Raw genomic sequence first — 16,426 nt, 5'->3', positions numbered from 1 at the left:
GTTTTGAAGGCTGTGTTCTCGCGGCGTGGAGAACCCATTCACAGTAAAAGCTGCATATTGCCTTTTAAAGAGACAACGCCTGTAACCGGCAATCGGATTGAATTGTGATCTATGGAGAGTAAACTAGCTCTAATGTTGGGCCCCAACGGTATGTGTACACAATATCTCCTGTGATCTGACTATAACACTGAATGACAGGGTCATTTGGTCCCTCAAGGTAATTTCTTCAGACACAGATGCCAGGCTGGATGCTTCATCAAGCTGGAGGATGTAGGACTCATATCCCACAGAGTTGGGGAGGAAGCAGGCATCCCATAAGTCAGTCTGAGAATGACGGAAATACTGGACAGCCTAGCCACCGGAACTGACCTGCTTAAAGGACAAAACGGGGATCAAAGGAAAAAGACTGCTTGATTCATTCCAATTCCTTTCCTTTATTGTACCATTTTAACTGGTCCAATCCCATCTGGACCAAGCGGAGTATAGGAGGAGTGGTATGGAGAGGGGGATAAGAGGCACAAACATGTATTGATACCATCCCTTTGGTTTGTATAGGAGAGAGGAGAAGGGGGGTCTACAGCATATTTGTAATGGTCTTGGTTTGTTCCTCCATCCATGGTGGAAATATTGACTGCGACGTACCACGGTTACCACTTTCCCCCTTTTTATAAAGGAAGTCAGTGGAGTCTCTGGATACAATATTATTATGAGACCTAGATAGCAAACAGCCACTTCCTTCCCAAGTACAGACAAGAGGCCCCTGTACTTTCTAATGTATTTACATTAAATAAGATTAAGTTAGATTAAAAACAAAAATAACCGTACTCATGGTCACCTGACGGGTGGATGGTGTGTGTAGGTGGTGTGTGAGAGGTGTTGCAAAGCATGCTGGGTAACTTGTGACCCTGCTGTAAAACTATGGTTTCCAGGCTCCCGATTGGTCATGGTACTGCGCCCATGTGAGGATAGTCCCGTCCCTCAGGGCGACAACCTTTCAGGACTTCTCTGATGTCAGCACGCAGTCGAAAGAGGCAGACAGCACCTTGCAGATGGCCTGGGCTTGTTCCTGCACAGAGACGAAAGGAAAATGACTTTTAATGAAACGCACAGTGTGGGGAGCGATGGTAAATAAAAGCTTATTCCAAATTAAATAAAACTACCTCTGTTTTAAACCAGTTTTTTCAAATCACATTCATCTCTCTACTCTGCCTATCTTGTGCAATCATTAGCACGGGAAGTGGTGTGGGGGTGCTGCACTTTTCCCCCCCACAAAATGTCATTTTTGGGCCCGGGCTGAAGACATCTATATCGGTCTGCTAATATAGGACTAGTATTTTTGTGCTTTAAAAAACTATTTGTATTTGAGGGTTTACCAGCATTTCTAACTTGAGTTGGATAATTATCTGTACAAAACAGTTCATCTGATAATACTTGTGGAATATAAAATACTTGCTTGATATATGTTTTCCAGTTTCTTGAAATACTTTGCAAGTGGAACTTATTTCTGTGTGAAAACTGAAATGGTCTAGTCATTCCTTTTCCATTTTAGTAGATTCTCTTATCCAGAGGAACTTACAGTAGTGAGTGCACACATTTTCACACTTTTTCGTACTGGTCCCCCATGGTAATCGAACCCACAACCCTAGCATTGCATTGCTCTACCAACTGAGCCACATCATCACAAACCACTTGATGTCTCAATGTACTCAATTACTGTATTGTTCATTGTTTTTCATCAAGGTGATAAAGTCTACAGGTACAAACCTAGATGACCAGCTTATGTACAATACAGGAATGTACATTTACATGAAGTGGTTTGTAAGGATGGTAAATTAATACGGCATAAGTGGTTGTTTTCCATGTTATTTAAGATAAATATTGTTATTCGATGTGGATGTTTTGTGTCTCGACCCATAACTTTGCACCTTTTGATGTAAATGTTTGAGGACAGGATTGTTGTTGTTTCTGGATTCCATTAGAATGACGATCACAGTGAAAAGGACAGGGTTTTGTTCTTTCTGGATCCCATTAGAATGGTGATCACAGAGAAAAGGACAGGGTTGTGTTCTTTCTGGATCCCATTAGAATGGTGATCACAGAGAAAAGGACAGGGTTTTGTTCTTTCTGGATCCCATTAGAATGGTGATCACAGAAAAGGACAGGGTTTTGTTCTTTCTGGATCCCATTAGAATGGTGATCACAGAGAAAAGGACAGGGTTTTGTTCTTTCTGGATCCCATTAGAATGGTGATCACAGAAAGGGGCAGGGTTTTGTTCTTTCTGGATCCCATTAGAATGGTGATCACAGAAAGTGGCAGGGTTTTGTTCTTTCTGGATCCCATTAGAATGGTGATCACAGAGAAAGGGACAGGGCAACAACTCTTACAATTCCAACTATTGAATCTGTTCCTAACTATTTTTTTTGCCAAAGCGGAGATGATGCAAAATATTGTCTTTGCCCGTACTACAGGTGTGTATATAGAGGTCCACAACCACTAGTAAAGGCCCAGTGCACTACTTTTGTGAGAAAAGTTTGTTCACATTTATTTATTTTTTCCATTTTTTTTTTTCCCCCAATGCCTATTTTGTAGGGGGTGCTGCAGCGCACCCTTAGCACCCCTACTTCCCACGGCGCCGATGAGCTCAGGACAGACACAGCTATATTTGCATCCCATATTTCAGGTGGCCCGACTTTTCTTTTTTACCAAAAAAAAAAAAACATCAATGAATTGAAGCTACAAGAGTGTAGGGCTAATGACAATGGTCATTACACCTTTTGGTGTTTTGTAACAGATGTCTCTCTCCCTTCATCAAATGGTGGGTGCCCTGCGCACTGTTTGGCTGTGGGAATGATTTTGGAGAGGACGAGCGTGCGCAGGTAGCCTGCTTTTTGAAGTGATTGGTTTGACAATCAGATAAATAAAAAGATGCATGTTTTAACGTTTAAATACATTGTCTTTACTTCCTAGAAGTACAAAATTGCATCTTAAACAAATAGGAGAATGGATCAATTAGAGACCCACCCAAAGTTTGAATTTAGGGGTGCTCATTGCCCTATGTAATTCACACACTGTTTCAGTCATTTGGCAGATGAGTTTATCCAGAGTGACTGACGCTGACAGTGGGGCCATTGTGAAAGAGACTTGTCTGTCTGAGCCATTGAGGCCTGCCTCCTCAGTCTGCTGCTAATCTTATGAATGGATGAGGGGGTCGAGACAGGAAAGCTGTCGCACACACGATAAACAATTATCTCGCATTGCCTTGAGTTTGCCACAAACTGTGGTATGATAAGCTTGAGAGCACCAGTTTGTGTGGAACCCAGAATATTGCTGTGAGATTTATCAATATGAGACAGTGTTAGTCAGGTGTGTGTGTGTGTGTTTGGGGGGGGGGGTAGGTGAGTAAACGCTGATCTCAGTTCATGGTGAATGAAGTAATGCTCCCTATACTTTCAACACACACACTCACCGCGCTGCTGCACTGGTACACCCAGATGCTGCAGTCCTGCTGCTTGGCATCGGTGGTCTTGAGAGCCAGCAGGTTCTTCCCAGCCCCCAGGCCGTCATCATAACAGAGCATCCTCATTATCAGATAGAGAGGGTGGCGGTGCAGAACGTCCTATACAGGAACCACAACAATAATACACATTACAAACATCATTATAACAGCAGACAGACAGACAATCATGTAGAGCGGGAAACAGTGGAGAAAGTCCGACTTCGGGAACGTTCCAACTAGAAAGGTCAAGGTTCAGCAGAAACTTTTGGGACGCTAGAGCATTTATAAACATGGAAATGGATTCACTCACACATTGATCCATGGAGGCCACTTTGACTCCATACTTGGACACTCCCAGTACCATCTCCTCCTCTCCAGGCACAAACGGCAGCTTTCCATCTTGCTATGAAAGGAACACGACAGATACTCTTTGTACATATAGAGTGAATTGTTAAGGAGGAAACAGAGGCTGCCTCACACCACTCCAACATTAATCTACATCACCATAATCAATCACCATCATCAAATTGAGTGATTATACAGTGATGAATTGGTCTCCACTGCACTGCATTGAACCTGTATGTATAGTACTGCATTCTGTTTAGAGGTCGAACAATTATGATTTTTCAACGCCGATGCCGATTATTGGAGGACCCAAAAAAGCCGATACCGATTAATCGTTCGAATTTTACATATCTATTTGTAATCATGACAATTACAACAATAATGAATGAACACTTTAACTTAATATAATACATCAATAAAATCAATTTTGTCTCAAATAATGAAATATGTTCCATTTGGTTTAAATAATGCAAAAACAGTGTTGGAGAAGTAAAAGTGCAATATGTGCTATGTAAGAAAGCTAACGTTTCAGTTCCTTGCTCAGAACATGAGAACATATGAAAGCTGGTGGTTCCTTTTAACATGAGTCTTCAATATTCCCAGGTAAGAAGTTTTAGGTTGTGGTTATTATAGGAATTATAGGACTATTTCCCTCTATACCATTTGTATTTCATTAACCTTTGACTATTGGATGTTCTTATAGGCACTTTAGTATTGCCAACCTAATCTCGAGAGTTGATAGGCTTGAAGTCATAAACAGCGCAATGCTTGAAGTACAGAGAAGAGCTGCTGGCAAACGCAGGAAAGTGCTGTTTGAATGAATGCTTACGAGCCTGCTGCTGCCTACCACTGCTCAGTCAGACTGCTCTATCAAATCAGACTTAATTAGAATATAACGACACAGAAATACGAGCCTTAGATCATTAATATGGTCTAATCCGGAAACTATTATTTCGAAAACAAAACGTTTATTATTTCAGTGAAATACGGAACCGTCCCGTTTAAAAATATATACTTGTATATTGATTTTAAGAAAGGCATGGATGTTCATGTTTAGGTACACATTGGTACAGCGACAGTGCTTTTCTGGCGAATGCACTTGTTAAATAACCCATTTGGCGAAGTAGGCTGTGATTCAATGATAAATTTACAGGCACCGCATCGATTATATGCACCGCAGAACAAGCTAGATAAACTAGTAATATCATCAATGTGTAGTTAACTAGTGATTATGTTAAGATTGATTGTTGTTTATAAGATACATTTAATGCTAGCTAGCACCTTACCTTGGCTCCTTGCTGCACTCGCATAACAGGTAGTCAGCCTGCCACGCAGTCTCCTCGTGGAATGCAATGTAATTGGCCATAGTCGGTGCCCAAAAATGTTGATTACCGATTATTATGAAAACTTGAAATCGGCCCTAATTAAATCGGCCATTCTGATGGCCCCATACTTTACATCCCAGATTTGAAGGTGTTTCCAGGTTTTTCTTACCTGGGCTGCATCGATGTAGTTGATGAGTTCCAGAGGCTCCTGCAGGGTCTTACTCATCTCAAACGGCAGCTTCTCTATGGCTCCGACATACTTCACCCTGAACTCGGCACACGTCTCTGACGCAGCACTGTGACCTAAAGTTCAATCATCCATCGGCATTACCACTGGGTCATGAAGGTGTTCATTAGGCATCAAACGGAAGAAAATGATGTGAAACAGGGAGGGACTACCAACAAGACACACATTTTAGTCGTCCATTGCAAAACCTCTTGAAATATTTTGTTGCATGCCCTACAATGCACAAGAACCAGTTCTGAAAGGACTTGACATGTACAGGCAATATTGTTGAAACTTTTCCGGCCCCTTCATCTGACTGTTAGTGAATAGGAAGGAAAGGAGATGAGGAAACTAGCCGAGGTCATTTCAGAGAATTGAGATGTGGCCATGGTTGTAGGTTTTCTTACCTGAGCTCTTGGTCGAGTCTGTGTCGAGGCTAGCTACAGTACTGGACCTGGAGAGACCTCCCAAACTGGAGTCGACTGACTAAAGGGAGGAGAGAGAAAAGCACACCATCTCACCATATTGTCTTGAGAAACGTTACATGATCGGCTGAAACGTTGACCAAATCGCAGAGGTCATGGTTTCTGCTGCAATATTTGTGTATGAGAAAGAAGGAAACACATACTCCAACCACTAATGAATAGAGTTTAAGTGAAAAATGTGAAAATAACTTGAGCAGACGTCAATTCAGGAGTCCTTGACAGCATGCAAGACCTCCTTAATAAACGGAGTTATGTACCCATCAGCAATGTAATCAGAGAGGACAGCTGTGCAGTAAGTGAATCGATGGTAATAAAGAGTAATTTCTCCATCCGATCAATTCCGCCCTGTCGGCTCAACCATCTTAGCACTTGTTTGTTATTCACCAGATGGGAAGACATCTCGTATGAGACATGATTACTTTGTCCAGACAGAGCTCACTTTTAACATGAATAAAAGCCACTGTCAGATGTGAGGGATCTTCTAATGAGGTTACAATCGGTCTAACCCATCTGTCCGTCTATCTGTCTGCCTGCCCGTCCGTCTGTCTGCCCCCAGAGACTATGTAGACTGTTGAACGAAACACAAGGGAAGTGCAATGGAAGCTCCCTATTGGAGGACTAGGTGGAGCTCCTGATTACAGCTATCCTCTTCAGATCAACTGGAGGACTAGGTGGAGCTCCTGATTACAGCTATCCTCTTCAGATCAACTGGAGGACTAGGTGGAGCTCCTGATTACAGCTATCCTCTTCAGATCAACTGGAGGACTAGGTGGAGCTCCTGATTACAGCTATCCTCTTCAGATCAACTGGAGGACTAGGTGGAGCTCCTGATTACAGCTATCCTCTTCAGATCAACTGGAGGACTAGGTGGAGCTCCTGATTACAGCTATCCTCTTCAGATCAACTGGAGGACTAGGTGGAGCTCCTGATTACAGCTATCCTCTTCAGATCAACTGGAGGACTAGGTGGAGCTCCTGATTACAGCTATCCTCTTCAGATCAACTGGAGGATTACAGGACTGGAGGACTAGGTGGAGCTCCTGATTACAGCTATCCTCTTCAGATCAACTGGAGGACTAGGTGGAGCTCCTGATTACAGCTATCCTCTTCAGATCAACTGGAGGACTAGGTGGAGCTCCTGATTACAGCTATCCTCTTCATATCAACTGGAGGACTAGGTGGAGCTCCTGATTACAGCTATCCTCTTCAGATCAACTGGAGGACTAGGTGGAGCTCCTGATTACAGCTATCCTCTTCAGATCAACTGGAGGACTAGGTGGAGCTCCTGATTACAGCTATCCTCTTCAGATCAACTGGAGGGCATCAAGGGATGAGAGAAGATCCACATTTTCTGGGTTTGGAATGTAGACCACAACAGTGTAGTCTAATGTAATGTATATAACGGCCCACCTTGCTCTTGGTACTGATCTCACTGCTCTGGGAGCTGCTGCTGCTGTGACGCTTTTTGACCTTCCGGAACATTCTTCACCATGACGCCAACACTCCACCAGCCCCCAGCTCCCTTGCAGACACCACTGTCTGGTGAAGACAAGGAGATTTTGTTGTGATGGTCCCAGCACTACACAGGGCAATCAATGTGATTTGGCTTGTGGTCTACAGAGAATAGAGAATGGGATGAACCCTTCCACCAGTTGTATTACAAAGTTATTTCAAAGAATAGTAATATTTACCTCCGAAATAAAACATAATAATTTTGAAATATCGTTTATGAAATGGAATTCCATACATAAATATTGTGTGACATTATGAGACTAACAGCTGCCACGGTGAATGCATAATATTCAAGTCCTGCATACTACCACTCCCACCGTCACAACTTTCTCCAACTTATTAAGAATCAACAGGCTGACACACGCGCGTCCCTGCCAATGGTGTCTGGAGTCGGCTGGCACTCAATGAAAGTCCATTGTTCGGAACTTTGTCAATGAATGCCCCGTGTAACGGAAACCGGTTGCTATGATAAACAATTTACCCCACCCACACCCTTATCGACGTATCCGCTCACGCTCAAAAAGGTTGAAATGATCGTGCATTTTTACAGAAAATGGCAAACGGGAGCACTACGCACAAACACACAGGGCATACCTCAGTTTGAAACTTGTTCTAAGCCAGTTGAGGGCTGTTTTGGGGGGTGGGGGGGTGTTGTTCATCAAAGGAGCAGGGCTGTGGCTCTTTCTGTGTAGGCGAGAGTGCGACTCGCAAAGACACTTCACTTCCTCTGCAGTTCCACCCAACACCACATTAAAGGGGACGCAACTTAGTTATGTTTGTATCAATATTGTCAACTTTGTTACTTTGTAACAAATAACGAGGCCGCTCACCCACAGTGCAACGTTGTAACAGAGTATGAACATTAATTGATACTTTTGTTTCAGCTGCCACAAACACGAGTCTACGGTGTGATGTTTTTTTTTAAACCGTGATTGAATTGAGCGCTAAAACTTAAAAGTTCTAAACCCATGTATATTCAGTATCTATCAATCAAAATATGAAAACGTTTTCTAAGATGAGCAAATCGTGTAATTACGTCGGAACTAAAAAGATGGCTTGAGTGTTCTTCGGTCTTGTTTTGACGACATGTGTGCGCCAAACGGAAGTTCATACAAACATAGGTCTGGAGGGAAAACTCAATGGAGAGCATCATCATGATCCAGGTCCTGTTTTTATTATATAAATACTGTACTACTGCTATGAACGTACCACTAGAATACGTTACTTCTGCAGCGCGGCTGTAAAACGTAAAGCGGATATATCGGAAACCCACGGAGAATAGGGACCAGTGTTGTGTCGAAAATCATCACCCCCCCCATCTAATTTCCTTAATTTTGTGGCTAGTGTCGAACAACCATGGCTGAATTATTATCCTTACACTTTCAAAAGTCGTAGTCGAATAAGATATGGGAGAGATTACGAATTTAGGCAAAGATATTTATTTATAGACTAATACAAATCAGTAGCGGGTTTAGGTACGGGCGACATTTTACCGGGGTCGGCACTGAATGAGGAGGATGTCAGGTTCGCCCAGCTTAACACGCCGGGCACGTCCTTGGTGCAGCCATGATCGAGATTTCTGGAGCTAAGGTAGGGAGTGGATTGACGTATTGTGATGATTGAACGTCTTAATTTGTGTTTAGGTTTCCTCTGAAGTACACAACTGTACACAATATACTTACTGTATGTTGTGATATTGTTGTGTTGCAGTATTTCTATTTTAATGCCTGTCTCTGGTCATCATAATGACAGTCCTCTGTGTTGGGGGTGAATTATTCAACAACACATTCTCTCTCTCCCTAGCTGTATTCTCTCACCAGGAGGACAGACATCTAATGGCTGCCGAAGTCCCCAGTGTCAAACCTGACATCTTCCTCATATTATGTAACCATTAGTCAGTAAGCACTGTGATATTTTGTCCTTTACACATTGGCAGATGGGTTCAAACATTTCTCTCTCTCTCTCTCTCGTCCACATACGGCACTCACGTCCAAGAAAAAAATGGAGGTGTGTGAGGCTCACTTCTGTAACACGGTCCATGACATAGTGAACAGGGAAGCCCGCTGTCTCATATGGTCGTTATGTTCATATTCCACATATGGATCAATAATGTCTGGGAGATTAGCTTGGGAGACACCAATTAAAACCGCTCTCAATGATGAAGCTGGGTCCCAGACTTGAGCGTTCCCTGTCTGAGGTTTCGTCCCCACTCGGTCTCTCCAGAGTATGCACCACTTTGACAACATAGGTCCCGGTGTGGTGATGGTGTCTCCAGGTATGATGCAGAGCGGCCTGTCCAGGGAGCTGTTTTGAGAGGTGGTGCACCGACAAGAGGAACGGAGTCCTCATCGCAGGCTAACGTGTGGAGGGGACCTTGGCCATGACTTAGCATGTATGGCTAAGTCATATAATCATACAGTCTTTTAGCCTGAGTGCCAGCATGTTTCTGCTTTAGCCTAGCTGGCATTGTCTACAAGGTAATAATGCACTGTAGCTCATTAACAGACTATTGTTCTCACCTTGTTCCCGCAATGGAGCCTGGTTCTTCTGACTGTATCCATAGGTAGCCTAGTGGTTAGAGCATTGGACTAGTAACTGAAAGGTTGCCAGATCGAATCCCCGGGCTGACAAGGTAAAAAATATGTCGTTCTGCCCCTGAACAAGGCAGTTAACCCACTGTTCCTAGGCCGTCATTGAAAATAAGAATTAGTTCTTAACCGACTTGCCTATTTAAATAAAAGGTTAAATAAAATGTTCCCTAGACTACACAGACCTGGCCATGAGCACAGTGAAACAGGCCATCACATTCGCAAAACTCTACTCTGTGCTAGTGGGTCAGCTGAGAAACATCATTGAGGATTTGGAAGCTACAGAAAAGACCCTCAAGAACATCACACTGGTGCATGAGGCAGGCATGGTGACGCTGGAGGTGAGCATGTTGTAGTCTGGGTCTTGTTCCTTCAGCACCAAACGGAAGAGAATGGACTGAAACAGGGAGGGACTACCTAGACGTGACTAACGTTCTCTGCTGCAAAACATTTTCTGTCATGTGCCCTAATGAACATGACACAATGATGTTCACATCAGGCAATGCTTCTTGCAGTATCAATAACAATGTATTTGTGGTGTCTGAGATGGTTGAGAAACTGGAATGTTTTCATCCATGTTTCTCATGTCGTCCACTAGTTTATTGCCAACCCGTTGAATGACATGCACACTGATGCAGTCACTACTGTTGTGTTGGAAGTCCAGTCTAACCCTAAAGCTCAGAAAGGTGTGGCCATTGACTTTGACCTTTACCAGTATCCACTTGCCTTAATTGTCCCTTCCGGGGAATAAATACAGTTTTATTGTATTGAAACTATACGGCTATTTTAAAAGGTCTCTCTGAAGGAGACGAAGGACCTGGCAGTGCAGCGTCTCTACGACGCCCTCAACCCTGTCGTATGAGGGGTACAACCAGAGACATACATAATTGGGTTCAAAGAACCCCTGAAAGGGGTCATCCTGCAGCTACCTTGAAGCAGTTGTCTGTTCCTCCGCAGACCTCCAACCCCCTGTGCCTGATAGTTGTTTAATCCTAGGATCATTTTACCGTCTGAAATCTATGTTAATCATTAGGGGGGGGAAATGAAGAATGGAAGTCCAGGGGAAATGTCATCCTACTCCGTCCTTACTCTCACTGATACTTCAAGAATGGATAGACTACTTGAGGGACAGCAGTGGCTGTCTGGATCTGGTTACGCTATTAAAGATGGGTGACCACTGTAAAGTTTACTGCATTCTGTAACTAAGCATTGAGATATGTTTGGACATTTTGTAGAAAAAAAAATCTGTTGATATATATTGGGTATAGAAACAGCCAAATAGTGTTTGATCAGCAGTATTATCAGTGATAGTGAACTGAAAGCAAGCAGGTGTGGTTGCTGAGTTAATTAATCAATTAGCATCCCATCATGCTTAGGGTCATGTATAAAAATGCTGGGCAGGCCATTATTTTGGCTACCATGGCTATGCCCCGCCATAGGATGACAAGGCCCCCATCCACAGGGCACAAGTGGTTTGATGAGCATGAAAACTATACAAACCATATGCCATGGCTGTCTCGGTCATCTGATCTCAACCCAACTGACCACTTATGGGAGATTCTGGAGTGGTGACTGAGACAGTTTTCCACCGCCATAAACAAAACACCAAATTAAGGAATTTCTCGTGGAATAATGGTGTTTACATCCCTCCAATAGAATTCGAGACTCTTGTAGAATCTATGCCAAGATGCATTAAAGTTGGTCTGGCTCGTGGTGACCCAACACCCTATTAAGACACTTTAGGTTGGTTCTGTATCTATGTTTGGAATGTTGTTTGAAAACTTGTTGTGATCTTGTTTTATGTCATTATGAAAGTGTATTTATTTTACAGTAAAGAAAATGTATGTCATCAAAATAGTGAAATAAACAACAAAAAGGCGACTTGTCAAATTATTTTACTCTGCCATTATTATTTTCACCTTCCACCTCCACACGGTAGATGGCGCAATTTAGCATGCGAAAGTCTATCATTCAGTCAGCACTGCTTTCATTTCTAAATCTGAAAGTATAACTTTAGCTCTCGGCTCAACATTTGTACTAGCTAGCAATGTCCAAAATCAAGAACATAATTTGGCCTCAAGTGATTTTATTTGGCGACTCGATCACACAGGTACATTTTCTCATTCAGAAACGATCTGTTTGCAGGGTTTCGTCCATTTACAAATCGGGTTAGCTTGCTAGCTAGCAACTTGACAGTTCACCTCTCACTTCTTGTTGATTTGTTTCAGTTTTCATTCCAACCTAATGGATGGGGTTCCGAAATTGCAAATCAACTAGCCAGGTGAGTCATTTTACATTTTCGCACATGGAATACTTTTAAATAGTTGCACTCACCATTCCTACATGCTTTTCATAGGGATGGCAGGTTGCCCGTAGTCGTTCCATGTCATTTCAGGAAGCCCATGACACCTCCCATCACAGATTGTTCAGAAATGGTTTCTGTAGTTAGAAACATAAGATTAGCATTCCTGCAACACTATTTTGTTGACATTTAATTTGATCTATGAGAAATTAAGCTAATTGATTGCACCCAAATGTTCCCTTTTTAATTGACAGGATTCACGTGATATTCAATAACTATGGTAACCAACATAAGATTTGGACCCAACTTCTTCCTCCTGTTGAGAACACAAGGAACCATTCAAATTGTAAAAAGCCACCCACGGACCCCTCCACATCAATCCCACCCTAACAACCAGTATACAGTATCAGTTCTCTGTCTAAACTAGCTACAAATTTATAATGGGAAAATGTGATTCTCCATTACAGGATAGGTACTGTTTGGTGAAGCACAGATCATTTACCACTAACCTTAAATTGGCAATGTTATCATTGATCTCGATTCTGCCAAACATGTATCTTCTAAAATGTGGTTCGTGGCAGGTGGTTGGTTTGAATTTGGAAAATGCTCAGTTACTCAAATAAATGATTTGCTCCATGAAGTAATCCTAAACTGTGTACGCTGCCATCTTGTCTATTTCAAATCCTCTCTCATTGATCGAGATGGATTACTTCATGGAGCAAAGCATTTATGTATTTTAATAACGGAGCATTTTCTACATTTTTAAAATGAACCAAAGGTTTTTTTTGTCTGGTCACAGAGTGCTGATGTGTTGTGCACTGAAGTCCACAAGTGAATGGGAAAGGTGAGAGGAGAGCATGTAGATAGATGCGAGAAGGAATTGTATATACAACGAGCTGTTTGTATGTGTCTGGTATGAAAGTGAATAGTGTTTGCATGTCATCAGGGTTGTATTCATTGCGCCACTTCTATTGAACTAAACAGGGATAAACATACCCACATTTGTCTTATAGAAATTCTCGTTTGCAATTGTTGGAATAATAATTACACTCTAGATCAGCTAGATGCAGGCAAGAGTGGGGCGGTATTGAATGTGTCACTGTCTGTCACCTTGATTACTCAAAATTCTCTCGACCTGTGCACCTACATTGTAAATTCATAGGCTAGGTTATACCAACCTCATGATGGGTACAGGGAAAATGTTAGTATCATGTAGTGGCCTAAACCTATTGATGTTACATTGAGCTGGGTGAATGGAATATGAATGAGTCATCCAATATGGTGTAATAGAAATAAGGCCATGCTCAAATCAAATAATCATCCTCCCTCGTCTTTAAACGGCACCAACCGCCGTTGGTTGGTGTGTGCTAAATGTGATGTGTGCTAAATTAGGCCAAATTGATCAAACAATGTCACTTTTGTCCACTAGAAAATGTGACGTTGTGAACAGAGGTTTGTCAGGCTACAACTCCAGGTGGGCAAAGATTGTCTTGCCTCGCCTCATCTCCAAGGACAGTGCTTCAAGCAACCACATAGCTGCTGTCACGGTCTTCTTTGGTGCCAACGACTGTGCTTTAGAAGGTAGGGAAAGTGCAACCTGTTACTCTCTAGGTAAGTGCTGGGCGGGCACAAAACCCTGCACACCCTTTGTGTTCCTTAGAACCAGCATCGACAAACACTGCTCTTGCCGATTTATTAGGAGATCTGATGTTGTCTCATTCTTTCTTTAGATAAGAACCCACAGCAGCACATCCCATTGCAGGAGTACTCCGAGAACCTGAAGGACATTGTCAAACACCTGGGGTCTGTGGGTGTGTCTGCAGACAAGGTCATCTTCATCACTCCTCCACCTCTGAATGAGCCAGCCTGGGAGAAGGAGTGTGTCCTGAAAGGTTAAAGAACACACACCCATCAGATACACTGAAGACAAGTCCTAATTCTTGCTCCTGAGCAATCCCATAACATTGGCCTGATGGCCTCAAACAGATTATTGCATTTTGAGGACTTGAATGTTGTAGTGTTTGTGGTGCTGTAGTTCTAATTGGCTTCTATATGTCTGTTCTCTCCCGTTTTCCTCTCTCCCTACAGGCAGTGCTCTGAACCGTCTCAACTCTGTGGCTGGCCAGTATGCCCAGGCCTGTGTGCAGGCTGCCGGTCAGTGTGGGGCAGACGTGCTGGACCTCTGGACTCTCATGCAGAAAGATGGACAGGTGAGACAACCAATGGAATACTTGTCATTTAGGTCATTCTCTATCGAGCCCAACATCAGCAAGCGTATATGGTGAACATTTCCCTTTTGGAAAGTGCATTGCTGACAAGGCACTATCGGATTGAACCCCAGCCCTACTCTAGTCATTTTTGGTAGTAGCTATGTAACTTTGTCAACATGTCAGTAATTGAAAACAATTCTCTTTCCCGCAGGACTTCACAGGCTACCTCTCAGACGGGCTCCATCTCTCTGAGAAGGGGAACCAGTTTGTGTCACAGCATCTGTGGACGCTGTTGAAGAGCAGGGTGGAGGAGTTGCCCTTCATCCTGCCTTACTGGGGCGACGTAGACCCTAAACAGCCAGAGAGCGGTCTACTGTGTGACTGATGGCCCTCAGGCTGAGTGAGAGGGGAAGGGTAGAGATGGGGCCTCAGGTCCACCCTTCCACACAGTTATGTCCACCGGTCGGCTACGGTAATGGGATGACACTGAAAGGGGTTGGAATCAGTCCTCATTCCAAACAACTGAAATATATAAAACCATGATATGACATGTTTTAAATGTTCTTTTTAAATTTCCTGAGGTCTGTGTTGAAACACTTTTTTTTAGAATGTGTGTGTTCACTGTAAGCAAGAAGCCAGTTTCAAGTGGGCATACACATTTTATTCATCCAGGTCATTGAGTACACCCTGCACATGAAACAGGACAGTCAGAAGACATACGGAGTCGAGTTTCCCCTCACATCTCAGAGCTAATACTATGATGTAGGCTTATACTCACGATATCTGTGGACAATAGGCTATTATAACAAAGCTGCAGAATGCCCTTGGCCCACAAGCAAACATTTCAACATATATGCAAGTACTCATCACCTAATATACAGGAAATGGTGAAAAGATTCTACAAGCTGATAGGTATTCATTTATCATTGGCACAAGAATATTCCAAAGAAGGGCTTACGGAGCTTAGAAATAGCAGTTCCCATTAGTAAGCACAACTTTCATCTGGGGTGATAGTGACATTCCCGTTGCCTACAGTACATACAGAAATAAGGAGCAGTGGTCAAAATGAAAACATTTAGGCTCAACTTCAGAAATAAGGCACTAGTGTTGTGGATTTTTTTTAAATTAAAGAAATCAGAAGTTGGTCAACAAATAATGTCTGAATGCAATGAATGAACAGTCCCTCATCTTCCAATGTGTTGTATGAAGGGTGAAATAACTTGACTTTTGCATTATTTGGGATGAAGAACAAAGTTCATAGGTCACAACAGTGTAATCAACAAGGCCATACACAACAATATAAAAACAAGTTTCAGAATTATTTCACTACAAATGAAACAGAACCAACACTTGAATAGAGTGGAGACAACAGTTAGGTAGGTTTGATGCAGCGCACTGATTTCACCTGGTATTCTGCCCAGAATAACTACTAGTCTGGACCTCTTGTCAGTCGGTGCCCGTTTCACAAATCTTCTGTTCCTTTTGGGTTTAAATGACCAGAGAACAATATCTTCCTGCGCATCAGTTCAACCAGCCCTCTACGTTTTAACACTACCCTTTGACATCCATTTAACAGCTGAATTACCTACGGCAATATTACATGCATGGTTAACGAGGTGAATTTTTGGGGGGAAGACTGTGGAAAAACCAGGCAATATCAGAAATAAAAGGCAAATCATTTTCTTACTGACATGAAAGTGAGGTGACTAAACAGACATTTACAACGGCACATTTGACTTTTAACCTTAGCAATGATTCTAAGACAACACACTAAGCCTAACCAATAGTTCACAGTCATGGCAGTGGTATATCAACTGGCCCAGCTGTTAATCCATCAGCCCATTCTGCCAGTCAAGTCATTCGAGAGAACATGTCCAAAACCTAGACTGTCTGGACTGTATCGGAGTGAGTGGTGCCAAAGAAAGCACTTGTCTTTG

At 42.7% G+C, this 16,426-nt stretch overlaps 2 protein-coding genes across 6 annotated transcripts; one reads left to right on the top strand and one right to left on the bottom strand.

The window, feature by feature from the left end:
- Nucleotides 1-414: 414 nt before the first annotated feature.
- itgb1bp1 (integrin beta 1 binding protein 1) lies at nucleotides 415-13,034 on the bottom strand. Of its 4 annotated transcripts, none has more exons than XM_024429813.2 (7): nucleotides 12,312-12,435; nucleotides 7,288-7,416; nucleotides 5,801-5,879; nucleotides 5,337-5,470; nucleotides 3,808-3,900; nucleotides 3,468-3,617; nucleotides 415-1,066 (listed from the first exon to the last, which is right to left on the bottom strand). In XM_024429813.2, the coding sequence occupies exons 2-7, from the start codon at nucleotides 7,357-7,359 to the stop codon at nucleotides 995-997; spliced, it is 600 nt and encodes a 199-aa protein (XP_024285581.1). In that variant the 5' UTR covers nucleotides 7,360-7,416; nucleotides 12,312-12,435; the 3' UTR covers nucleotides 415-994. The 4 variants fall into 4 exon arrangements, with proteins under 4 accessions (XP_024285581.1, XP_024285580.1, XP_042181469.1 ...); XM_024429812.2 differs by lacking the exon at nucleotides 12,312-12,435 and adding an exon at nucleotides 7,984-8,129; XM_042325535.1 differs by lacking the exon at nucleotides 12,312-12,435 and adding an exon at nucleotides 7,984-8,112 and having other exon boundaries at nucleotides 7,288-7,491.
- iah1 (isoamyl acetate hydrolyzing esterase 1 (putative)) lies at nucleotides 11,442-15,075 on the top strand. Of its 2 annotated transcripts, XM_042325534.1 has the most exons (7): nucleotides 11,442-12,087; nucleotides 12,206-12,258; nucleotides 13,079-13,123; nucleotides 13,709-13,860; nucleotides 14,010-14,171; nucleotides 14,368-14,489; nucleotides 14,701-15,075. In XM_042325534.1, the coding sequence occupies exons 1-7, from the start codon at nucleotides 12,025-12,027 to the stop codon at nucleotides 14,872-14,874; spliced, it is 771 nt and encodes a 256-aa protein (XP_042181468.1). In that variant the 5' UTR covers nucleotides 11,442-12,024; the 3' UTR covers nucleotides 14,875-15,075. The 2 variants fall into 2 exon arrangements, with proteins under 2 accessions (XP_042181468.1, XP_024285578.1); XM_024429810.2 differs by lacking the exon at nucleotides 13,079-13,123 and having other exon boundaries at nucleotides 11,448-12,087.
- The last annotated feature ends 1,351 nt before the right edge of the window (nucleotides 15,076-16,426 follow it).

The sequence above is a fragment of the Oncorhynchus tshawytscha genome, linkage group LG08 (genome assembly GCF_018296145.1).
Source record: "Oncorhynchus tshawytscha isolate Ot180627B linkage group LG08, Otsh_v2.0, whole genome shotgun sequence".
Lineage (NCBI taxonomy): Eukaryota > Metazoa > Chordata > Actinopteri > Salmoniformes > Salmonidae > Oncorhynchus > Oncorhynchus tshawytscha.
This window is presented reverse-complemented; position numbering and strand designations above follow the sequence as displayed.

What these genes read in the sequence shown, in the direction of transcription:
- itgb1bp1 (XM_024429813.2), bottom strand. Translation starts at nt 7,359, where the DNA reads ATGTTCCGGAAGGTCAAAAAGCGTCACAGCAGCAGCAGCTCCCAGAGC. An exon ending in AGATCAGTACCAAGAGCAAG is followed by an intron (nt 5,880 to 7,287) that starts GTGGGCCGTTAT and finishes TCCTCCCTTTAG; the next exon opens with TCAGTCGACTCCAGTTTGGG. An exon ending in AGACTCGACCAAGAGCTCAG is followed by an intron (nt 5,471 to 5,800) that starts GTAAGAAAACCT and finishes ATTGAACTTTAG; the next exon opens with GTCACAGTGCTGCGTCAGAG.
- iah1 (XM_042325534.1), top strand. Translation starts at nt 12,025, where the DNA reads ATGTCCAAAATCAAGAACATAATTTGGCCTCAAGTGATTTTATTTGGC. An exon ending in ATTGCAAATCAACTAGCCAG is followed by an intron (nt 12,259 to 13,078) that starts GTGAGTCATTTT and finishes GTCTGGTCACAG; the next exon opens with AGTGCTGATGTGTTGTGCAC. An exon ending in CAACGACTGTGCTTTAGAAG is followed by an intron (nt 13,861 to 14,009) that starts GTAGGGAAAGTG and finishes TTCTTTCTTTAG; the next exon opens with ATAAGAACCCACAGCAGCAC.